Below are 26031 nucleotides of genomic sequence, written 5' to 3'. Positions count from 1 at the left end.
AAACATTTTACTGTGAATTAACTCCTAACCGATAATATTAACCCAACTAAACTGGCTTCTGTAACACTTTCACCATCTGTAAGTATGTTTCTTGTGCAAATAAAGGTGATCTTTTGTTACTTAGCCATTAAATTTCATTAAAATATTTTCTGCTAAAATCTACTAAATCACTAATATTCAAAATACAACAATATAGTTACCAACTTTGACTCCATGAATGAGAATATTCATTCACCAAACGCATTAGGTAAGCTGTGTAAGAGGAGATTCCCCGCAAGATTGTTTGTGAGTAAAAACATGGGTCAATCTAAGCATCCATCAATAGACATCTCGTTAAATAAATTATGATCCAATCATACAATGGGATATTATGCAGACATTAAAAATATGAGAGAGCTACATGGACCAACATGGTGAGTTGCCTTATTATAGCAATAAGTGAAAAAAGGGCAAGATACAAGATAATATTATGGTAAAATTCCATTGGTATTTAGAAAAAAAGATACACGTGCTGTTTGTGTGTGTACAATATACACATGTATATGTGTATGTGTGTCTATGTATATAGATCTGTAGGTATGTATATGGAAGGATACACAAAAGTTACCTACAATAATTACCTCTGGGGAGAAGCATGAAGACCTAGGACTTTTTTTTTTTTTTTTTTTTTTTGAGACGGAGTCTTGCTCTGTCGCCCAGGCTGGAGTGCAGTGGCGCGATCTCGGCTCACTGCAAGCTCCGCCTCCCGGGTTCACGCCATTCTCCTGCTTCAGCCTCCCGCATAGCTGGGACTACAGGTGCCCGCCACCTCGCCCGGCTAATTTTTTGTAGAGACGGGGTTTCACCGTGTTAGCCAGGATGGTCTCGATCTCCTGACCTCGTGATCCGCCCGCCTCAGCCTCCCAAAGTGCTGGGATTACAGGCGTGAGCCACTGCACCCGGCCGACCTAGGACTTTTATGTTTCTTTTTTTTTTTTTTTTGAGATAGAGTCTTGCTCTGTCACCCAGGCTGGAGTGCAGTGGCGTGATCTTGACTCACTGCAACCTCTGTGTCCCAGGTTCAAGGGATTCTCCTGCCTCAGCCTCTCGAGTGGCTGGAATTACAGGTGTGTGCCACCATGCCCAGCTAATTTTTATATTTTTAGTAAAGACAGGGTTTCACAATGTTGGCAAAGCTGGTCCCGAACTCCTGGCCTTGCAATCTGCCCGCCCTGGCCTTCCAAAGTGCTGGGATTACAGGCGTGAGCCACTGCGCCCGGCCTTACGTTTCATTTTATACTCTTTTGTACTATTTATATTTATAATGATTTTTTAAAAGAAAAGGATGATTAGTGCTTTAACATTAAAAATAGGCTAACCGTATCACAAGTGTCACAACAATGATACATATACCCAACTGGGGACCTTCATCCAAAGACTGGTAGCAGTAAGTCTACAAAAAGAAGAGAGATTTCCTCTTTCTAGCTCATTGCTTGAAATCACTTCTGGTTTCTAGGGAGCATAAATTCTCAGGCTACATTCTCCAAAAGGAAGTTGAAGGGGTACCTCTTTTCCAACAACGTTAAAGTCATTCTAGGGTTAATGTTTTGCCAAATTGGGAGATTCCACAGAAATATGTCCCAGTGACTCAGGAGGCTGAGGTGGGAGATCACTTTAGCCTGGAAGTTTGCAACCAGCCTGGGCAACATGACGAGACCTCAACTCTATGAAAAAATGTAAAAACTTAGCCAAGCATGGTGGAACACACCTGTAGTCCCAGCTACACAGGAGGCTGAGGCAGGAGGATGGCTTGAGCCCAGGAGTTCAAGGCTGCAGTGAGATATGATCACATTACCAAAAGACAGCAAGATCCCCAATTCAAAAAAAAGGATAAAAGAGAAAGAGGAAGAAAGAGAGAGAAAGAAAAGAAGGAAAGAAGGAAGGAAAGGAAGGAAGGAAGAAGGAAGGAATGAGAAGAAAGGAAGGAAAAAATAAATAGGGTTCTGTAACTTATGAAACTGCTTTGAAAACTGGGATGGGTATTATGAGAAATTTTCAGAAGTTAGGAATTAATACTACATTTTCAGGTTTTTTTTTAATTAGGATGATATAATTGTGCCAATTTTGAATCACAATTTGAGCATAATCATACATAACCAAGAGTTGCCCTCAGCCCAGCACAAGAGAGGTGTACCAGGCAAAGGCCACCCAGGAGGGCAAAGCCCTGCAGGGCTCCTGTTGAAAGCAGTGGGCATGGGCCTAGCTCACAGCTACCAGCCAGCTGATTTCAAAGCCAGTGCATTGAGGAATAAAATGAGAATTCAAGGCCAAGACTGCAGGTACAGGTTACACAACCACTCACTCAAGTCCTTCAGTGGAAATACATAATACATGGCATTCTAGTGGAGAGGGTGGTGACAGAGGGCTGGCAACCATCACTGCCACCACTCTGTTCACATCCCTTGGGTGCACAGAAACAACAACACAGGATGTAAATAAGAAATGTTGGTATCTTAACTGATCAGCACGTCACGGGCAGCCAAGGTGGTTAACAAAGCCACCTCTCCCTTCATTCTGTAATGACATGGTGATGCTGAATCTCTCTGTCCACGGCCAGAAGCCGGCGCCACTGCCCTCAACAGCTCCTGGGACAACACTGCAGGCCTCTGCTCCACTTCTATCAAAATTCTATTGTTTGGTTTATTTTAGGTTCAGCCTAATTCCTTCAGAACTTGGGAGGCAGTTTATCAAAACTGCATGCCTGACTGGTAGGAAAGGAAATGAACACAAGGCATTTATTGCAGGTAATCCACTTCCCCACAGTAATATAGGAAAATGATCAGTGCTTCAAAACCATCACAAAGGATGGGGTAAGTGATAGAGGGAAGGGAGATAAGCAAATGTTCTAGTTTTCAAATGGAAGGAAGAAGACACAATCCACAAATCCATATACTGTGGACGATTAGCATGATGCTTAAGCACCAGTTTTAAAGTTTGTGGGTGGAGATTCTCACTTACGTCAGCTACTATGTGCTGGGACTGGGACTATATGGGACTTTACACACATTCTTCTTCTTCTTTGAGATGGAGTCTAGCTCTGTCACAGACTGGAGTGCAGTGGTGTGTTCATAGCTCACTTGCAGCCTTGACCTCCAAGACTCGAGCAATCCTCCCACCTCAGCCTCCTGAGTAGCTGGGACTACAGGCACACGTCGCCATGCCCAGCTAATTTTATGTTTTGTAGAGACGGGGTCTGACTATGTTGCCCAGGCTGATCTTGAACTCCAGAGCTCAAGCCATCCTCCTACCTCAGGCTCCCAAAGTGTTGGGATTACAGGCATGAGGCACTGTGCCCAGCTTACATACATTATTCTTAATCCTCACAAGAGTATAAAATGTAAGCATACTAATCACTCCCTTGCTCCCCTCTCCCTCTTTCCTTTCCTAGCTCCTTTCCTTCCCCCTTTTGTTTTTCCTTATTTTATCAAGAAGAGTAGTTTTAAATTTTTAAAATCACAGCATCCATTGTTAGATGAATAAATCTTCCTATCATTACTTTGGAGCAAAAAATAGAATCCAGAGCTCTGTGTCTGTTTTTCTTCTAATTCTTCCTAATATGCTGAGAGATATTCAATAATACTTCTCATTTTTCCTGGCTTGTTACAAACTTCAGCTTCTCATGCCTGTTGAAAATTGAGTTAATATTTGAAAAGTGATATGCCGATTTACAGTCTAAAACTGTAGACTGTAAAACTGCAGCCAATTATCCTTTAACTCACCTCTCCACCTTTTTTTTTTTTTTTTTTCTGAGACAGAGTCTTGTCCTGTTGTCCAGGCTGGAGGGCAGTGGCGCAATTATGGCTCACTGCAACCTCCGCCTCTTGGGCTCAAGCAATCCTTCCACCTCAGCCTCCAGAGTAGCTGGCACTATATGCGCATGCCACTCTGCCTGGCTAACTTTTCGTATTTTTTTGTAGAGACGGAGTTTCTCCATGTTGCTCAGGCTGGTCTCAAACTCCTAGACTCAAGTGATCCACCCGCCTTAGCCTCCCAAAGAGCTGGAATTACAGGCATGAGCCACTGTGCCCAGCCTCATCTCCCCCTTTCTAACTCACCCTGAAAATCTTTCAAATTCAAATTTATTATTTGAATTAGCTATGGGTTTTAAAGCAGAGATAAAGCAATGAAAAACCATAGGGTGCCTTTCATATAGCCACAAAAGAAAAAACTCTAGAGGGGCAACTCAAATCATAGTTTAGCAATTATCTGTTTCTTATTATGATTTCTCTATGCCTTTCTATAATAATATATTAATAACATTAATATATTAATAATCATTAATGAATGATTAAATAAATAACATTGAGACAACTGGCTTCCATTTGGAAAACAATAAAGCTATCATCTTGTTTCATACTTTACCCTAAAATAAAGACTTCAAAGTTGAAAATTAAACTTTTAAAAAATACTAAGAAATGGAGGTGCCTATTTATATAATCTTGGAAAGCAAGAATAGTTTTCCTAATATTATGCTAAAGCAGAAGCACTGATTGATAAACTTGACTATATAGGAATCTAAAATCTCTATACATCAAAAAAACCCACAACATGAGCCACTGTGCCTGGCCTAATGTGGAATTTTAAAAGGCAAGTTGCAGAACAGCACGTTTTTGTTACAGGTTTTTTGTTGTTAAAATCTATGCATAAACAAATGTACTAAAATACATAAATTTACATGTACATATTTATCCACACTAAAATATATTTATGGGTACATCAAAAAAGAATACATACAGACCTCCAAATAGCAAAAACAATTCCGAGGAAAAAAGGTTGGAGGACTCACACTTCCTGATTTCAAAACATAGCTACAGTAATCAAAACAGTGTGGCACTGTCATAAAGACAGACATACGGACCAATGGAACAGGACAAAAACCCAGAAATAAACCCTCACGTATATGCTCAAATGATCTTTGACAAGGGTGCCAAGACTACTCAATAGGGAAAAGAGGGTCTCTCCAACAAATGGTGAGGGGAAAACTGCATATCCACATGCAAACGAACAAAGTCGAGGCCAGGCGTGGTGGCTCACGCCTGTAATCTCAGCACTTTGGGAGGCCGAGGTGGGCAGATCACTTGACATCAGGAGTTCGAGACCAGCCTAGCCAACATGGTGAAACCCCATCTCTACTAAAAATACTAAAAATCAGCCAGGCACATTGGCACACACCTGCAATCCCAGCTACTCGGGAGGCTGAGGCCCGTGAATCTCTTGAACCCAGGAGCCAGGGGCTACAGTGAGCCAGGATCACGCCACTGCACTCCAGCCTGGGCAACAGACCAAGACTTTTTTTTTTTTTTTTTTTTTTAAAAGAGCAGATCACCTGAGGTCAGGAGTTCGAGACCAGCCTGGCCAACGTGGTGAAACTCTGTCTCTACTAAAAATTCAAAAATTAGTCAGGCGTGGTGGTACACACCTGTAATCCCAGCTATTTGGGGGACTAAGGCATGAGAATCGCTTGAACCCAGGAAGCAGAGGTTGCAGTAAGCCGAGATCATGCCACTGTACTTCAGCCTGAGGGATAGAGTGAGACTCTGTCTCAAAAAAACAAAAACAAACAAACAAAAAGATAAAAAGAACAAACTTAAAACCTTATCTTACACAATATACAAAGATTAATTCAAAAATGGATTAAAGACCTAAACATAAGCCCTAAAACTATAAAACTCCTAGATGAAACCACAGAGGAAAAGCTTCATGACATTAGACTTGGCAATGATTTCTTAGATATGACACCAAAAGTACAGGAAACAAAAGCAAAAATGGACAAACAGTACAACATCAAACCCAAAAACCTTTGCGCATCAAAGGACACAATCAACAGAGTGAAAAAGCCATCTACAAAAAGGAAGAAAATATTTGCAAATCACATATCTGATAAGAAGTTAGTATCTAGAATACGTAAAGAACTCCTACAACTCAATAAAAAAAAATCAACCCAATTTTAAAAATAGGCAAAGGATTTCAATAGATGTTTCTTCAAAGATGGTATGCAAATGGCCAATCAACATGTGGAAAATATGTTCAATGTTACCAATCATCAGAAAAATGCAAGTCAAAACCACAGTGAGATATCACCTCACACCCATTAGGATGGTCACTATCAAAAAAGTAGAAAATAACAAGTGCTTCCAAGGATGTGGAGAAACTGAATTGTGTATTGACCTGTAAAAGTGAATTGCATTTTTTTTTGAGAGCTGAGTTTTGAGAGTTCTTTACATATCGTAGAAACTAGTTCTTTGTCAGGTACGGGATTTGCAAATATTTTCTCCCAGTCTGTGGCCTGTCTTTTCATTCTCTTCACATGGGCTTTCACAAAGCAAAAGTTTTTAATTTTTATGAGGTCCAATTTGTCAATGTTTGGCTATCATATTTTTCAGCTCTATCATTTATATCATTTCCTTTGCTTTTTTTTTTTTTTTTTTTGAGACAGGGTCTTGCTTTGTGGTCCACGCTGGAGTGCAGTGGTGCAATTATGGCTCACTGCAGCCTCGACCTCCAGGACAATAGCGACCCTCCCAGCTCAGTTACCAAAGTAGCTGGGACTACGTGAGTGCACCACCACACCCAGCTAATTTTTGTATTTTTTGCAGAGGCGAGGTTTCGCCATGTTACCCAGACTGGTCTTGAACTCCTGGGCTCAAGCGATCTACTGCCTCGGCCTCCCAGAGTGCTAGGATTACAGGTGGGAGCCACTGTGCCCAGCTGACTTGCTTCTTTTTATAACTTTTATTTATTTGCTAAGATTTTCTGTTTTTTTCATTGTTTCAAGAGAACTTATAATTGATTGTTGAGGCATTTTTATAATGGCTGCTTTAAAATCCTTGTCAAATAAGGCATTTCTCTGTTGCTCAAGATGGAGTGTAAGTGGCACAATCACAGCCCACTGCAGCTTTGAACTCCTGGGCTCAGGCAATTCTCTTGCCTCAGCCTTCCAAGTAGCTAGGACTAAAAGTATGTGCCACCCTGCCTGGCAAATTGTTTTATTTTTTGTAGAGACAGGGTCTTTCTATATCGTCCAACGTGGTCTCAAACTCCTGGCCTCAAGTGATCCACTCACCTCAGCCTCCCAAAGTGCTGGGAGTACAGGCATGAGCCACTGCACCCAGCCGTGACTGTCTTTCTTCATTCAAGTTGTAATTTTTTGGTTCTTGGTATGACAAGTGATCTTTAGTTGTATCTAAACATTTTGTCTATTACATTTAGAGAATTTTGGTCCTACTGAAATCCTTTATTTTGGCCAGGCATGGTGGCTCACACCTGTAATCCCAGCACTTTGGGAGGCCAAGGTGGGTGGGTCACCTGAGGTCAGGAGTTCAAGACCAGCCTGGCCAACACAGTGAAACCCCGTCTCTACTAAAAATGCAAAAAAATAGCCGGGCATGGAAGCAGGTGTCTGTAATCCCAGCTTCTCGGGAGGCTGAGGTGGGAGAATAGCTTGAACCCAGGGGCGGAGTTTGCAGCTAGCTGAGATCGTGCCATTGCACTCCAGCCTCCATGACAGAGTGAGACTCCATCTCAAAAAAAAAAAGAAAGAAATCCTTTATGTTAGCATGCAGGTCCTGGCCTACTTTTGTGATTGTGGTTTCAATGAAAGTTTAATTTTCAGTGTTTATGCTGCTTCTTTTGATCTGTTTGATTTATCTGGAACTGCTGAGGTTTCCACAGGCCCCTGCTGGTGCTGCCTGAAGGAATGGAAGATGTTTTCCCAGGCCTCATCCTCAGGGTATGGGAATCTCTTGGGGAGGAAGGAAGTTTCAAGCTCCCTGGGAGGAAGAAGGTCCCTGGGTTGGGCTGTCTGATGTAGTGGGATCCCCTCTGCCAGTGCCCCCCAGCTCCCCAGTGAATGTAGGCAGGGGAGGGAGGCTCTGGCCCAAGGGAACAAAGAGGCTTCCCAGGCCAGATCATTTCTTGAACTGGCAGAATCCTGCCACATGTGCGTGCTTGCCATAGAGCTATCACTCAGCAGGGGGAGGAAGTCCCAGGCCCTCTGAAGGTGAGCACTTCCTCTGGCTACTTAGTGGTCTCCTATTAATCTCCCCCTCCCGGGGGCTGGGCTTTCCTGGTCATGTCGGATAGATAACCTGTCAGTCCTGGGGAGAAGGTACCGGGCCACCTTCTTGTTGCTCGGTTGCAGGTTAGGATGCACTGGGTCTGGGTTGCCTTCTTCAGTTGGGTAGGAGGACAGAAGACACTCGGACACCATATTGTTCCTCCAGTCCTGGGTCCCCAAACCAATTCACCTTCTTACTAAATCTCCAAGTTCTCCTTTGGTTGCCTCTTGCATTTCCAGGGTTCATAGTTGCTTAGCAGGGAAGAACAAGGAGAAATAGTTCCATGCCATCTTATTAGATTACAAGTCCTAAAAGCTTGTTTTTCTTTCAATTTTGTGATTACTGTTTTTTGTTTTGTTTTTTTTAAATCAAGTTTTGCTCTTGTCACCCAGGCTGGAGTGCAATGGCACAGTCTCAACTCACTGCAACCTCTGCCTCCTGGGTTCAAGCGATTCTCCTGCCTCAGCCTCCCTAGTAGCTGGGATTACAGGTGCCCACCACCACGCCCAGCTAATTTTTGTATTTTTAGTAGAGACAGGGCTTCACCATGTTGGCCAGGCTGGTCTCAAACTCTTGACCTTAGGTGATCTGCCCACCTTGGCCTCCCAAAGTGTTGGGATTACAGGTGTGAGCCACTGCACCTGGCCAATTATCCTTTAATGGTACTATAATTTCATCAAAAAAGTAAAATTTAAATTCCTTGGTCTTGTCTTTGCCAAAAAAAAAGCACAACTTTTATTGGCAAATGTATAAAGAAAAATCAGACGTCACTTTTTCTTTTCTTTTTTTTTTTTTTTTTGAGACAGTCTCACTGTCTCCCAGGCTGGAGTGCAGTGGCTCGATCTCAGCTCACTGCAATCTTCACCTCCTGGGTTCAAGTGAATCTCATGCCTCAGCCTCCCAAGTAACTGGGATTACAGGTGCATGCCACTATGCCCAGCTAATTTTTTGTATTTTTAGTAGAGACAGGGTTTTTTATACCATGTTGGCCAAACTGGTCTCGATCTCCTGATCTCAAGTGATCCACCTGCCTCAGCCTCCCAAAGTGCTGGGATTACAGGCGTGAGCCACTGAGCCAAGCCAAAAAATTAGACATCACTATTCATGTGTGTGTTCTAGCCGGAAATCAACCCAGCTGGATAAATGAAAAAAGATCTCAAATTATATAATTCATGTGCAGTGAATATACCTAACAGTGGTGACCTTAAGAGAAATTACCTTCTTGGATTTCAGTTGAGTAAAATAATCTCTGAGAACTTTTAATTCTACCTGGAGTAGGCACAGAACTCTGCAAAGAATAAATGAGAAAGGTTTAACAAACATCTGGTACGTTTAAATTCTTTTTCTCAGTAAGGCTCAGGAAAGTGTAAAAAGTAGCCACCAGAGGGCAGTAGACTCAAACACTGCCTGATAGCAAGAAATTGCCAGGCACCACCTCCCGGCCTAGGCTCAGAGCAGCTCTCTGGGTATTATTGGCTAAAAACATGCAACATTATTTTAACCAATTTTTCCTCAAACTCTACTTCTAAAATGGTGTTAGTCTGTGGGTCACATCCTCATCTTATTTATACTGCGCTTAACAATCCCTAATATTTTCCAAGAGTTCTTTGTAAAAGAAAATTCTGGACAAAACAACAACTACTGAATATATTATGAAGAAATAGGGGTACACCTCTGTTTGTTTTTTTTTTATAATTTATTTAAATTTGCCCCTCAATTGTATTATTTTTAAGAAGGAAAAAACCTCACATGCTTAAAATATGGAATAGAGTTTTCTTAAGAAAATAGCTTTGAAAGCAATTTAGGGGTATCCTTAAAGCCATAATTGCATACATGGTTATTACAGAAATATTTGCTAAAAAAGAAACAACTCCACTAGGAACATGCTTTCTTCATGATGGGGAAATGTAGGAATAATATTCTATTCTCAGTAGCATTATATCTCCTTACAGCTGTTCATTTCTCTACTGTTTTCTTTCCAAGGAAAAAAAGCCAGGGGCTTTTAAGACAGACTAGTTGACTTTCCAGTCAAGAGTTAAACAAATCTGCAGGGCTTATGTGATAATATATGCTTTTAACTTAGAAATGTTAGATTATCCTACACAGATCACACAGAGCTTTCAATTTTATGATAGTGCTACAAATGGATGAGCAAGGCACTGTGATAAATACTTAATGTCCATTTTTAAACCTTATCAAGTTTCATTTATATGTGTTTTTCATTTATTCATTCACCAGCCTTTACTGAGCACCTACCATGTGCCAGGAACTGACCGACCCTTATTCCCCACTCACACCAGGGTCTAGGTGTAGCAGGCAGACGCTGCAGGCATTGTGTGATTAGGCCAGGCAGAGGGCAAAATATGAACCTGGTCAGTCAAACATGGGGGACCCAGGAATTAACATAAAAGCCTTTATCCTTAAAAGTTATGTTCTAATAAGCTGGGTTTTTGTAACTTCAAGCATGTTACCAAAAGCCAACTATCAAAAACTCCAGGGAGCTAAAAGGTTGGCCAAGGGCAGCCACTCAGCAGACAAACAGCAATTTCAAGGGCAATGAGTCAAGAATAAGAAGAGTTCTGGCACCAGACGAGAAAATTTCTTCTGGGTAGAAAAAGTGATCAAGGGCTTCATTTATTCCAGCAAAGGGAGTTAAAATTCCTGACTTGTTTTCTTCCCTGGGTTTTCACATAAGAAGTTGGATCCTACCCGGTGTGAGAAATTGAACTGAGAAGGCGATGCCTTTGTGGAGACCAAGGCCCTTGGCCCCCTGGAGGTTTGTTGAAAATCACTGACATGAGGCAGATTGATTGATGGGAGAAAGGCATACAAATTTATTTAATGTGTGTACACCGAAGGCTTCAGAATGCAAACCCAAAGATACAGGGGAAATTGTCCCTTTTTATGCTTAGGTTCAATAAACTATGGACTTTGTTGTAGAAATATGACTTTCATATTTCTACAACAGCAAAATAGCAGTGTGGCCAGGAGGCACACATGAGAGGATCCTGCCAATTCAACAAATGATCTGGCTTGAGAAGCCTTTTTGTCTTCCTGGGCCAGAGATTCCCCTTCCCTGCCCACATTCACTGGGGCAGATGGGGGGCACTGGCAAAGGGGACCCCACTACATCAAAGTGTAGAAATATGATTGAACATAAAAGGTAAGATCTAATGTTAATAGATTCAGTGGGGAGCCCAGCAAGGCCTGTCTGTCTAGATTCTTCTTGGCCTCTCTGAGCAGCACTCCTTCCTTCGAGGCATGGGACAGGACCTGCTCTGAAATGGGGGTCTTATCACCTACAGTCAAACAAGGTAGGTCAGATAACTTTTCTTTCTTTTTTTTTTTTAATGTAAAAGAGATGAGGTCTCATTCTGTCACTCAGGTTAAAGTGCAGTGGCACGACTGTAGCTTACTGTAGCCCCAACCTCCTGGGCTCAAGCAGTCCTCCCACCTCAGCCTCCTAAGTACCTGGGACTACAGGTGCATGCTACCATGCCCAGTTAATTTATTTGTAGAGGCGAGGTCTTGCTATATTGGCCAGGCTGGTCTCGAACTCCTGACTTCAAGCGAACCTCCCGTCTTGGCTTCCCAAAGTGCTGGGATCACAAGGGTGAGCCACTGCACCCAGCCAGATAATTTCTTTATGGCCAAGTTTTACCCAGAAAGGCAGAGGGAAAATTAGAGTAATATTTTTAGGTTCTATGGCTGGTTTGGAGAAAGGGGGTTCTGGTTTCTATGACCCGCCTTGGGGAAGAGGGATTCTAGCTTCTACGGCTGGCCTTGGGTGGAGAATGAGACTGAGACAAGAGGGCAGACCAAGGTTAAAGGAAAACTTTTGCTTCTGAGGCTGCTGCAGAGACCTTCCTTTTGGGGTACTGCTTTCTGAGCCCCAACACCTTCTCTCCAATTAGTGCACAAGTAGTTCGAGCTTCTTCCACAACAGGAAGATGGGAGAAATGGAAAGGAGAGCTCAGTGGACAGTGGACACAATGCTGGTCCAGTGGACCAGGAGTCACAGTCACCCTGACAAGGTACCAATGTCGGCTTGAAGATACTGACTTAGTAGAAAGATGCTAGCTCAGACTTAAAGAAGTAACTGCAAATATTTAAAGCTTATTCTTTTTTTTTTTTTTGGAGACGGAGTCTTACTCTGTTACCCAGGCTACAGTGCAGTGGCACGATCTCGGCACACTGCAACCTCTGTCTCCCGGGTTCAAGCAATTCTCCTGTCTCAGCCTCCCGAGTAGCTGAGACTACAGGCGTGCGCCACCATGCCCGATTAATTTTTGTATTTTTAGTAGAGACGGGGTTTCATTGTGTTGGCCAGGCTGGTCTCGAACTCCTGACCTCAGGTGATCCGCCCACTTTGGCCTCCCAAAGTGCTGGGATTACAGGCGTGAGACATCGTGCCTGGCCTAAAGCTTAATTCTTAACGCATAGTATGTAATCATACCTAGATGTCTGCATTTCTTTAAAGTTCTGCCTTTGCAGTCAACCTGACCCGGGTTTGAGTCTCAGATTTCCACCCGTCTGTGGGTAACATTAATATGAAACGAGCCTCTCTAAAACTCTGTTTCCTCATGAGTGACAAGGAGATCATAATAGGATTTACTTCTTGGGTGTGGCTGTGAGAATCAAAAGAACAATGTGTGTAAAATGCATAGCACAATGCCTGAAATGTAAGTGCACAACAAATGGAAAAACCATCCATCTTTTGGTCTTCCCTTGTGTATAGTCTTTATCTTATAAATACATAAGAATGAATGAAACTAGTGACGGTGTCTGTTTGAAATGGGAGTCTTATGGCCTACAGTCTTTGAGATTGACTATTGTAATCAAGTTGTTTCCTTGTATTTTAAGAAGATACAGCTGAGTAAAAAGTCAGATGAATGCTTACTTGAAGAAGCCCTTGAGGGGAGCTATCAGGCCAGAACATGAGGTCACACTGCTGTGCACCTGGACTCGGCAGATAAGTGCCCTGGAGGTGTGGCTTGAGACAGTAACACGGCCAGTTTTTCAACTCAGTTGGGATTTCTTTTTAAAACTGTGACTGCAGGCAAAGTACACAGAAGTAAATAAGCCTCTTCCCCCATAGCACGTGCCCTTGAAACTTAAAAGTGAGGAACAACAAGAGATGTCACAGGTGGCAAATAACATTCTTGAGCTTTTAAAAATAATTCTGGGCTGGGCGCGGTGGCTCACGCCTGTAATCCCAGCACTTTGGGAGGCTGAGGCGGGCGGATCACAAGGTCAGGCAATCAAGACCATCCTGGCTAACACAGTGAAACACCGTTCTACTAAAAATAAAAAAAATTAGCCGGGCATGGTGGCAGGGGCCAGTAGTCCCAACTACTCGGGAGGCTGAGGCAAGAGAATGGTGTGAACCCGGGAGGCGGAGCTTGCAGTGAGCCGAGATCGCGCCACTGCACTCCAGCCTGGGCGGCAGAGGAGACTCCGACTCAAAAATAAAAAAAAAATTAAAAAAAAATAAAATAATTTTATTATTATCCTCTCCAATGACTATTTAATGTGACACATAATTTAGCAGTACATATCGAAAGTTATAGAGAACTATACTTTTTTCGTTTTAAAGAAGGGATAGAGAAGTTACAGTTAGTCTGCACAGAGGGTCATCCAGAAAATAGGAGTTGCCAGGTTACTACATGGCCTTGGGTGATTTTCTTCATTATCCTGGGATTCAACTTTCCCATGTGGAAAATGAGAGGATTAGCTGAGCTCTGTGCTTTTCTTTTTTCTTTCTTTTTTTTTTTTTTTTAAGACAGTCTCACTTTGTCGCCCAGGCTGGAGTGCCCATGGCGCGATCTCAGCTCACTGCAACCTCCGCCTCTCGGGTTCAACAATTCTCCTGCCTCAGCCTCCTGAGTAGCTGGAATTACAGGCTCACACCACCAACCTGGCTAATTTTTGTATTTTTAGTAGAGACGGGGTTTTGCCTTGTTGACCAGGATGGTCTCGAACTCCTGGCCTCAAGTGATCCACCAGCCTCGGCCTCCCAAAGTGCTAGGATAACAGGCGTGAGCCACCGCACCCGGCCACTTAGTGGTTTTCGAACTCCTCCTGGTCCTGGCACCCTTTCTTTGGATGAATGCCTGCCTGGATGCATAAGGTAGAGCATCCAGGGCCCCACAAGCCCATGACCCCACTCAATCTCAAACTTGTAGTTCCTAAAGAGCTGTGCAGATCCACCAGCTCAGAGACCGTAACCTTCTCTAACTCTGTGAGCCTTAGTCATATACGCTTATGGTTTATCCTTCACACCTCAGGCCATACAATTAAAATTCACTGCTGCCTTCTAACAGCAGCATGCAAAGAGCTCAAAATCCAATTTTGGAGCTGAAAATTCAGTCTAGATAGCTGGATCTGCATAACTCAATCTAGGAGGCCGGGCATGGTGGCTCTCGCCTATAATCCCAGCACTTTGGGAGGCCAAGGTAGATGGATCAACTGAGGTCAGGGGTTTGAGACCAGCCTGGCCAACATGGTGAAACCTTGTCTCTACTAAAAATACAAAAATTAGCAGGGTGTGGTGGCGGGCTCCTGTAGTCCCAGCTACTCGGGAGGTTGAGGCAGGTGAATCCTTGAAACTGGGAGGCAGAGGTTGCAGTGAGCCGAGATCTCGCCACTGCACTGCAGCCTGGGTGATGGAGTGAGACTCTATCTCAAAACAACAACAACAAAAAACCCCAAATCTAGGAAGAGGCAACAAAAGCAGAGAAGCACTGCCACACAGAATATCCAAACCTTCCGAATAAAGCCCATCTACTTGGTATCTGATAAAATGTACCCAACTGTGTCCTCAGTTATTTCTCAGAGAATTGGTTCAATACCCATTGTTCCCTTCTTTCCTTTCCTCTCCGTACTCTCTGTATCTCAGGTCCAGTCTAGTGACTGGGTATTAGCCACTAGGTTGGATATCACTTACTGCACCGATAAAATGTCTTTAGCATTATATATATATCTAAAATATGCCCTGACTCCTATTTTAAAACTACAGCAACAACACATCAAGAATTTGACAACTAGTATATAAATTTTGAGTTTTTTTATCTAAGAGCTTATAATTCATTCCTTTTAGAAATAAAATTTTATAGAATTCCAAAGAAATATGAATTACAGAGAGGAAGACAACAAACATTTTTTTACTCTTAAATACTAAATTCCTTGGATGAAATGCCTAAATACACAAGTTACAAAATGGGCTTTGAAGAGTGGGATGTTGACAGATTCCCAGAATAAGACTAAAGGTGCATTAAATCACTATTTACTCTAAACTTATAACTGCCTGCCAGCTACGGCCTTTAATCATCAAAGACTTATTGTGTTTAACATTCAATTTGCTGTCTACATGCAACCGATTTCCCCGACACTGCTCTTAGGCAGAGGTTCAAGTTTGAGGAAACGGCTGATATTTCCTACATCTGTATTGTTAACGTCTAACAACGACTTCAGAGAAACTCCTTGTCCTATATTAGAAAGTACCTTGGATGCTCTCCAGGACAAAGGTTCCAGAGGGCGCAGGCGAGATACGCCACACGAGCTACCCGGAGTTTATCAAGCTCCAGCAGTACACATGGGACTGGGCCTTCGGGTGACCTTTGTGATCTTGCTTTTGAGAGGTTTAACCAAGATCATCTGTCTTTTAACTCAGCTCTTCCATTCTGTATACTCTATGCTTCCCTTGAGCCAAGCAGCAAACGAGAAAGAAAACAAGTATCTAACAGGCATTCAATTCGGCCATCGCTGGAGTGGACTGGAGTTGACCAGGGAGGAGAGGCACATTCCAGAGAGGGGAACAATGCAGCTAAGACATTAACAGTTGGCTCAGCCTAAAAGCAAACCCGACAGGACTGGCAGGCCTATGTTAACGTGCAGCTGGACAGCAGCAGGGGCCTCTATTCAGCTCGCATGCACCTGTACAGCCGTGCCAGTTGTTGAAACATTGCAATACTGCTGCGTTGGTTATTAAATATTTTGAACAAATATTCCAGGCAGCAGATTACACAGAGTCCTGAAAACAAGGCAGAGGAGCTTTTTGACTGGAGCTGGAAGGAAAGAAGTAGCGTAAGATTGGCGGGTGTGGTAGCTCACACCTGTAATCTGAACACATCGGGAGGCCAAGGTGGATGGATGACTTGAGGTCAGGAGTTCAAGGCCAGCCTGGCCAACATGGTGAAACCCTGTCTCTACTAAAAATACAAAAAATAGCTGGGCAAGGTGGTGGGTGCCTGTAATCCCAGCTACTCAGGAGGCTGAGGCAGGAGAATCGCTTGAACCCAGGAGGCGGAGGTTGCAGTGAGCTGAGATTGCACCACTGCACTCCAGCCTGGACAACAGAGCGAGACTCAGTCTAAAGACAAAAGTAGTGTAATATGACATCTCAAAGGGTCCTAAACAGAAGAATGTTATGGAAAAGGTGTTCCAGGAACACTCTATATTTTTCTTTCTTTAGAAAGAGGGTCTCACTCTGTCCCCCAGGCTAGAGTGCAGTGGTATGATCATAGCTCACTGTAGCCTCGAATTCCTGGGCTCAAGGAATCCTCCCACCTTGACCTCCCAAAGTGCTGGGATTATAGGCATGAGCCTCTGCACCTGCCCTCAGGAAGCCCTGTTTGGCAGCAGCAGGTCTTCTGCTATATCTCACTAGGAAGGGCTGAGGGGAGGATTTTATAATCCAGCACCTGCCTTAAGTGAAAAGTTGTTTATTTTACCATCATTTCATGAGGAATGGCTGGGTGGGAACTTCAGGCCAGATGGACTCTGTCTTTATTGGACATATATAGCCTAGTTTTACCCGTCTTTACATACTCAGACTGGAATCACTGGAATGACTGGAATGACCGGCTTTTGAGGTTTTTCTGACACTCTCAGATTCTTATCAGCCCAATAGTTTTCTGGAAAGTGCTCTTAAGTCGCATGTCCTTGCTACTAATCGCTCCTCCAGGGTATGAACAGTGATGCGGCAGTTGGGCACAAAGCATAAGGACAGAGAAGCGTCCATCCGGTTTGGCTCCTAGGGAAGATCACTGGCATCTGAGTAAGGGCGGGCTTAGTCCAGAGGGGAATGGAGGTAGAGGCCATGTGCCCGGGAATGAGGAGCAATCCTGAGATGAAGAAGTGAGGAGGAAGGCAGGCAGCCCCTTCAAAAAGCCTGGCTGGGAAAAGCAGGGCAGGGATAGGCCCATGGTCAGGGGCAGCTGCAAGGTGAAGTTAACACAAGTTAAACACAAGTTAAGCCGAAGCCTGGGCCCGTGTTCTCGTAACTGGGTTTTGCAGTGGTCCTTGCTGCATCCTAAATCTGAGGTCATCCTTCCTTGGCCTGCTACTCTTCCAGGGGTTAGAACTGTGATGCTGACTCCAACCTGGAAGCTGGGACCTTGCTACCCACTGAGAAGGTGACTGCACACTGCCTGCCACTGCCTGGATTTCTGGGTATTCTCTCCAGCGTGCCTGTTGCTGGCTTGTGCTGTGCCACCAGAAGACTACACCACGCCTCCACTGTGAACCCCAACCCCTTGCCAACTCTGTGTCTGGATTTTGACTGAAGAATTTGACAACAGATGATATGACTGAACTCTTACGGTCAAGCCAGGTGCACTGGCTCACACCTGTAATTCAGCACTTTGGGAGGCTGAGGTGGGCAAATCACTTGAGGCCGGGAGTTTGAGACCAGCCTGGCCAACATGGCAAAACCTTGTCTCCACTAAAAGTACAAAAATTAGCTGGGTGTGGTGGTGCACACCTGTAATCCCAGCTACTAGGGAGCTTGAGGCATGAGAATCGCTTGAGCCTGGGAAGCAGAAGTTGCAGCGAGCTGAGATTGCACCACTGCACTCCAGCCTGGGTGACCGAGCAAGACTCTGTCTCCAAAAAAAAAAAAAAAAAAAAAAAAAAACACCAGAAATTGTAAAAACTATGCCAAGTTAATAATGAATCCTAATGATCAAAGCTTGGCTCTATTTCACCCAGTAGCTGGGGGAGTCAGGTCCCAGGTTCACCCTTAGACCCCCATTCAGCTGTAAACAACCTGCCATACTCTGCCAGTTCTTGAGATAGTCACCTCTATTTTGAGCCAAGCACAAGCTACATGAAGGTAGCCAACAGTGTGTGCCTCACTGAGTAAATACCAGGATGGGCAGAGACCAATGGTGAGTCACCCTGAATGACCCTCCAACTGGAAACCTTGGCTATATTTAACAATCCCTGGAAGATCAACTTCCTTACAACACATAACAGCAAGTAAGCAAACCAAGAATATCAAACTGGCTTGGGAACTGGAGGTGTTAAGAATCTGAGATAGAATGGTGGCCATCAGTACCCCAGTAGAGATTAGTGTAAAGGTGGGCATGTCTCTGAGCAAACAATAGATCCAGAGTTATCAGAATTAGATTAAAATGTCGGCAAGAGCCTCCTGAAGGTCCATGGGGAGAGAACCCATAACTACAGCTACCTATGAACAAGAGGCATGGAAAAGAAAATGGACTCAACTTATAAATGAAAAACCCAGGCCCCTGGACAATTCTGAAACTTAAGGTGGAAAATGGTCAGGTCGGAGTAAACCAGGTTGGGCTGTTAGGGCAGTGACCTCCTTCAGAGTTTAAAGCTGTCACCTCAAGTTCATTGCTTGGTAATGGCCAGATTACCAGTGATAACCTCTCCTAACTGACTTTTTTTTTTTTTTTTTTTTTAGACAGAGTCTCACTCTGTTGCCCAGACTAGAGTGCAGTAGTGTCTTCTTGGCTCACTGCAGCCTCCACCTCCCAGGTTCAAGTGATTCTCATGCCTCAGCCTCCCAGTAGCTGGGATTACAGGCGCCCACCACCATGCCTGGCTGAGTTTTGTATTTTTAGTAGAGATGGGATTTCACCATGTTGTCCAGGCTGGTCTTGAATTTCTGGCCTCAAGTGATACACCTGCTTCACCCTCCCAAAGTGCTGGGATTACAGGCATGAGCCAGTGCATCCGGCCTCCTAACTGACTTTTGTAGATAATTTCTCACAAAAGGTCGCTCTGGAATGTTTACAGAAAAATCAACAGCCTTCCATGCTGTGTAGAAGTCTCCTAGTGATGTTAAAATGAAGTTCTCTTTGTGATAGATAAACCCGAGCATGTTTATTTCTGCTTAGGGTGATCTACTAGAGATGGTGTTATTAAATAACAGAATGGCTGGGCTTCCATTTGATTCTAGTGTATTCCCTGCTCCTGTCATGGCTGAAAGATACCATTCTCACTTAGTTCTTGGGAAGCTCTGGGTGATCTGGTCCTTTTTTTTTTGACAAGGTCGTGCTCTGTCGCCCAGGTTGGAGTGCAGTAGCACGATCATGGCTTACTGCAACCTCCACCTCCCAGGCTCAAGTGATTCTCCCACCTCAGCCTCCAGAGTAGCTGGAACCACAGGTGTGTACTACCACACCTGGCTAATTTAAAAATTTTTTTTTAGTAGAGACAGGGTTTTGCCATGTTGTCCAGGCTGGTCTCAAACTCCTGAACTCAAGGGATCCTCTCGGGCAGATCACGAGGTCAGGAGATCAAGACCATCCTGGCTAACATGGTGAGACCCCATCTCTACTAAAAATACAAAAAAAAAAAAAAACATTAGCCGGGCATGGTGGCGGGCACCTGTAGTCCTAGCTACTTGGGAGGCTGACGCAGGAGAATGGCATGAACCCAGGAGGCGGAGCTTGTAGTGAGCCGAGATCGTGCCACTGCACTCCAGCCTGGGCGACAGAACGAGACTCTGTCTCAAAAAAAAAAAAAAAAAAAAAGGGATCCTCCTGCCTCAGCCTCATAATATGCCAGATATGCCAGATAACAGGCATGAGCCACCACTCACAGCCCTGGTCCTTTTTAAAAACAAACCTGGCCGGGCGTGGTGGCTCACGCTTGTAATCCCAGCACTTTGGGAGGCCGAGGCGGGCGGATCACAAGGTCAGGAGATCGAGACCACGGTGAAACCCCGTCTCTACTAAAAATACAAAAAATTAGCCGGGCGCGGTGGCGGGCGCCTGTAGTCCCAGCTACTCGGAGAGGCTGAGGCAGGAGAATGGCGTGAACCCGGGAGGCGGAGCTTGCAGTGAGCCGAGATTGCACCACTGCACTCCAGCCTGGGCGACAGAGCGAGACTCCATCTCAAAAAAATAAAATAAATAAATAAATAAATAAATAAATAAAAACAAACCTAGTAGGTATTGTGGCAAAACATATAAAAGTACTACAGAATTGCAGAGTGCACAGCAAAATAAAAATCGTTTTAAAATGTTTAAGTTTGAATAAAATAGTATCAAAAAGTTAATATTCCTCCCTAAAACTCTTTCCACCTCTCCAAAATGTTTGTTCTATCAAGTTAACAAAACTTGCCTAAATTTATTTGCAGCAGTTCCTTGTCTCAGTGGTATCATCCTCTTGGTCACTTCCCAGGTTAGAAAAAGCTTTCTTTTTTTCCCAATAACAATGTGATTTTAGCTGGGTGTGGTGGCTCATGCCTGTAATCCCAACACTGAGAGGTTGAGGCGGGAGGATCACTTGAGCCCAGGAGTTCAAGACCAGCCTGGGCAACATAGTGAGATCCCATCTCTAAACAAAAAAAAAAAAAAATTTTTTTTTTTAATTAGCTAGGCAGGATAACACATGCCTATAGTCTTAACTACTTCAGAGGCTGAGAAGGGAAGATTGCTTGAGTCCAGGAGAACCACAATACTGCACTTCAGCCTAGGCAACAAAGCAAGATCATACCTCAAAAAAGAAAAAAAAAAGTGAAACATTTCCTTTGGATTCAGTCAGCTCTGTCATTTGCTAAGTGACACTGGGAAAGTTTCCCAACTTTTCCAAGTTTGTTTCCTCACTTATTAAATGGGAATGATTTCCACTTCTCAGGTTTGTGATAAGAATTAAAAGTGGTGATGTTTGGGCCGGGTGTGGTGGCTCACGCCTGTAATCCCAGCACTTTGGGAGGCTGAGGCAGGTGGATCACTTGAGGTCAGGAGTTCAAGACCAGCCTTGCCAACATGGTGAAACCCCGTCTCTACTAAAAATAAAAAATTAGCTGGGCATGGTGGTGCATGCCTGTAATCCCAGCTACTCAGGAGGCTGAGGCAGGAGAATTGCTTTAACCAGGGAGGTGGAGGTTGCAGTGAGCTGAGATTGTGCCACTGCACTCAGCCTGGGCAACAGAGTGAGACTCTGTCTCGAAAAGAAAAAAAAAAAGTGATAATGTTTGTGAAATATTTAGCATGGAGCCTGACAATACAAAACCTGACAAGTAGTAAATGCTCAATAAATGGAAGTGATCGCTACTAATGTGCCCTAAAACACTGCAGTGTGGAGTATGCAGAGAGCAATAATTACACCCAGAGCCTTCCACAGGGTAGGATGAGTAAACCAATGTGAATGTTTTATTTTTTTATGTTTATTTATTTATTATTATTATTATTATTTTTGAGTCGGAGTCTTGCTCTGTTGCCCGGGCTGGAGTGCAATGGTGCAGTCTTCGCTCACTACAACCTCCACCTCCTGGGTTCAAGTGATTCTCCTGCCTCAGCCCCCTGAGTAGCTGGGATTACAGGCGCCTGCCACCACGCCTGGCTAATTTTTATATTTTTATTAGAGACGGGGTTTTACCATGTTGGCCAGGCTGGTCTAGAACTCCTGACCTCAGGTGATCCACCTGCCTCGGCTTCCCAAAGTGCTGGGATTACAGGCGTGAGCCACTGTGCCCAGCTAGAGGTAATTAAGTTTTGAGGGTGGAAGCCTCATGATGGCATTAGTGCCCTTATAAGAGACATGAGAAAGAGGCTCTCCCTCTAGGCCATGTGAGGACACAGGAAGACGGTGGCTGTCTACAAATCAAGAACAGGGACAGCACCAGACACCAAATCTGCTGGCACCTTGACCTTAGACTTTCCAGCCTCTGGAGCTGTGAGGAGCCACCCAGTGTATGGTATTTGTGATAAAAGCCTGAGCTGGCTGGGCGCAGTGGCTCATGCCTGTAATCCCAGAGCAGTGGCTCATGCCTGGGATGACCACTGTGGGTGGATCACTTGAGGTCAGGAGTTCGAGACCAGCCTGGCCAACATGGTGAACCCCATCTCTACTAAAAACACAAAAATTAGCCAGGTGTGGTTGCGCTCACCTGTAATTCCAGCTACTTGGGAGGCTGAGACAGGAGAATCGCTTGAACCTGGGAGGCGGAGGTTGCAGTGAGCCGAGATCACGCCACTGTGCTCTAGGTGACAGAGTGAGACTCCATCTCAAAAAAAAAAAAACAAAAAAATCCTGAGCTGACCAGACAGTACTGTAGTGTGCTGAGCACCCCAGCTGATGAGGAATTGGATGTCCTGAGAGTCCACTCCCTGCCACACACTATGCCTCATGCACTACCTTGTACAACCTTATAACCTCCCCAACAAGGAGGTGCTGTTATCATCTCTATTTTACAAATGAGGAGACAGGTACAGAGGGGCTAAGTGGCTCGCCCAAAGTCAAACCAGGGCAAGAAGCAGAACCAGAATTCCAACCAGACTGTCTAACCCAGCACGACCACCACTAATACCACGTAAAATGGTTGTCTTAGCATTTGAGTACCCCTTCCCATGTTTAGACATGGGTTCCCCAAACAACCTTTCTGGCATAAGATATCCATATTTTTAACAAATACCCCTACATAAATATTTCAACATCCTCCTTATTTTGAGAGCTCTCAACCAATTCCAATTAATAACAGTTGCTTTTCTACAGATTAGTCAACTAACAGGCAATAAGAAGTAAAAACTGAGTCCACACTGAATTCCCTAAGGGAATAGAGCCATTGCCTTGAAGTATTTCAACATGCTAATACTTCTAAAGTTCTGTTCAAACTGGATATGGTTGCTCACTCCCATTATCCCAGCACTTCAAGAGGCCATGGTGGGAGGATCACTTGAGGCCAAGAGTTCGAGACTTGCCTGGGCAACAAAGCAAGACCCTGTCTCTACAAAAAATTAAAAAAAAAAAAAGCCACGTATGGTGATGTGAGCCTGTAATCTCAGCTACTTGGGAGGCTGAGGCAGGAGGATAGCTTCAGCTCAGGAGTTCAAAGCTGCAGTGAGCTATGATGGCACCACAGTATGCCAGCCTAGGCACAGAGCAAAACCCTGTCTCTAAATAAATAAATACATACACACACAAAGTTCTGTTCAACTGCCTCCATTCACTCATTCTAAGAAATGCTGTTGCTACCCAGGGATGATGAACAAAATCAGTTTTAGGGATGGAAAGTCATGTAGAGGCAGCAGGATGGCAGGGAAAAAAGGGAAGGTTAAAGGAACTAAGATGTTAAGTCTAGAAAGGAAAAGGATAAAGAATTATCTAATTCTTGGTCAGTGATATGGTTTGGATTTGTGTCCCTGCCCAAATGTCATGTGGAATTGTCATCCCCAGTGTTGGAAGTGGGGCCTGGTGGGAGGTGATTTGTTCATGGGGCAGTTCCTCCTAATTGGTTTATAGCACCATCCCCTTGGTGCTGAGTTCTCATGAGATCTGGTTGTTTAAAAGTGTGTAGCACCTTCCCCCTCTCTTTCTTCCTCCCGCTTCAGCCATGTGAAGTGCCAGCTTCCCCTTCGCCTTCCGCCCTGATTGATGGCTAGCAGGTGCTGCTATGCTTCCTGTACAGCCACTGTGAGCCAAGTAAACCTCTTTTCTCTATAAATTACCCAGTCTCAGGTATCTCTTTATAGCAGTGTGAGAATGAACTAACACAGTCAGGTACAAATTAAACAGGAGACTTACTGATCCTGATTACTCTATGTCCTCAAAATCAGAAGAGAATCCCAAAGGAGTTACATATTTCTCCATAGAATTCTTGAAGGCAATGACAGTTACACATCCTACCTGTAGTCATCACTGAATTCATCATCATTAAAGCCTACATTTGCTTAGTACCCACAATGAGTTCTTTCTAAAAATATATATTTGGATTTGTTTTCTGTTGTTGTTTGTTTTTTGTTTTTTGTTTTGAGACAGAGTTTTGCTCTTTTTCTCAGACTGGAGTGAAGTGGCATGATCTCGGCTCACTGCAACCTCCACCTTCCGGGTTCAAGTAATGCTCCTGCTTCAGCCTCCCGAGTAGCTGGTATTACAGGCGCCCGCCACCACACCTGGCTAATTTTTGTATTTTTAGTAGAGACAGAGTTTTGCCATGTTGGCCAGGCTGGTCTTGAACTCCTGACCTTAGGTGATCCACTCGCCTCGGCCTCCCAAAGTGTTAGGATTACAGGTGTGAGCTACCACACCTGACCATTTGGATTTCTTAATTGCCAGAACAACAACATTGACTGAGCACCCATCGATGGCAGAAAAACCATGCTAAGTACCTTACAGGTTTACCTTAAGCTAAACCTGACTGGGTGGAGCAAGCGTTCTGATCGCCATTTTGTAGATGACTCTGGAGCTCAGAGGGGTTAAGGAACACGCCCCAAGTCACATAGCCAGTAAGTGGCAGAGCTGAACTTTAAATCCAGGTCTGTGTGATAAACCTAGGGGATTAACCAAAACTAACAAGAAATAAATGAATAAATAAATACATCCAGGTCTGCGGGCCTCCAGACTCAGATCAGGTAATTAATATGAAAGAGAGGGCTTTACCACTAAAGACGGTCACCACCTACATCAGGGAATTATCATTAGTTTAAATAATAGATGTTTCGGCAATCTAGTCAGGAAACCTTGCAGAAAGGCTGTTACTTAAATCCAGAGCATACTTCATACAAGGAATGCTAAAGTCTCTATTTTTATTACTCATCACACGTAACAGGCCCACATTGCTATTTTCTGAAGTTTTAAAAGAACAAAACAAAAAAACAATTCCACTCTCTCTTTGTTGAACCAAATATTCCCCTGCTTCTGAATTCATTTTGAGGGAGATTAGAAAGAGACCTGAGATTAACAGCAACAATAACAAAAAGACATCCAGGAAACAGCTCCTTGTCATTGCTGTGCCAGGGAAGCTGTCCTTTGAAGTTCCTCCTGATAGCTTTGCTTAGGTAAGATGTTTTTCTGCCTAAGACAATGAGGCATTCTCAGAGATCTGCTATTGAAAGAGAGAGAAACAAACTATCACACACCCGTATGTTGTTTTTAAGTTAGTTTTTTTTAAACTCTGCTTATTACCTGGATCCACATCAGAAGAATAAGGAAAAGAATGGAATTCCAAAGAACTGAAAGCCTCGCTGTTGGCTTCTTGGCTGGGTCTCTGCAGGACATAATCTCTTATGTCACACGCTGATGGCAGGTCCAAAGCACTGCTCTCCTCTGACAGGCTGCCTGAAGTGGCGTCCCTGGCTGCCATAGTCCTGCCATGGAAAAAAGAAAACAATTCAATACAAAAGGCACCACATAGCAGGATCCTTCATTGGAGACAGAGCTTGAAGAATTTTATTTGTTTTTTATTTTTATTTTTATTTTTATTTTTGTAGAGATCAGGTCTCACTAAGTTGCCCAGGCTGGTCTTGAACTCCTGGGCTCAAGCAATCCTCCCACCTCAGCCTCCCAAAGTGATGCGATTATAGGTGTGGGCCACCATACCCACCCCAAAAATTTTAAAGGTCAAACAACAGTGAGATCAGAATGATTTACAGTAGTCCCCCCTTATGTGCGATTTTGCTCTCTGCAGTTACAGTTAATCTCACCCAACCATGGTTCAAAAATATTACATGGAAAACCCCAGAAATAAACAATGGATAAATTTCAAATTGTGCACCATTCTGAGTATTGTGATGAAATCTCATGCTGTCCCACTCCATCCCACTTGGGACATTAATTACCCCTCTGCCCAGTGTATCTGAACTGTACATGCTACCTGCCCCTTAGTCATTCAGTAGCCTTTTCAGTTATCAGATGGACTGTTGTGGTATCACAGTGTTTGTGTTCAAGTAACCCTTAT

General features: G+C 43.9%; 1 protein-coding gene across 5 annotated transcripts in view; it reads right to left on the bottom strand.

Moving 5' to 3' along the window:
* Positions 1-26031, bottom strand: part of SHLD1 (shieldin complex subunit 1) — a 94916-nt gene that overhangs the window by 46489 nt on the left and 22396 nt on the right. For 4 of the 5 annotated variants that reach the window (XM_030821950.1, XM_030821952.1, XM_003252363.4 and 1 more), the window contains one exon: positions 25260-25441. In XM_030821950.1, the coding sequence (XP_030677810.1) occupies positions 25260-25441 (182 nt within the window). Of the gene's footprint in view, positions 1-24866; positions 25180-25259; positions 25442-26031 lie in introns of those variants that run through there. The other variant, XM_012510258.2, reaches the window with a different exon arrangement.

The sequence above is a fragment of the Nomascus leucogenys genome, chromosome 11, assembly GCF_006542625.1.
Source record: "Nomascus leucogenys isolate Asia chromosome 11, Asia_NLE_v1, whole genome shotgun sequence".
NCBI lineage: Eukaryota > Metazoa > Chordata > Mammalia > Primates > Hylobatidae > Nomascus > Nomascus leucogenys.
The sequence above is the reverse complement of the archived record's forward strand: the minus strand, read 5'-3'. Positions and strand labels throughout refer to the sequence as shown.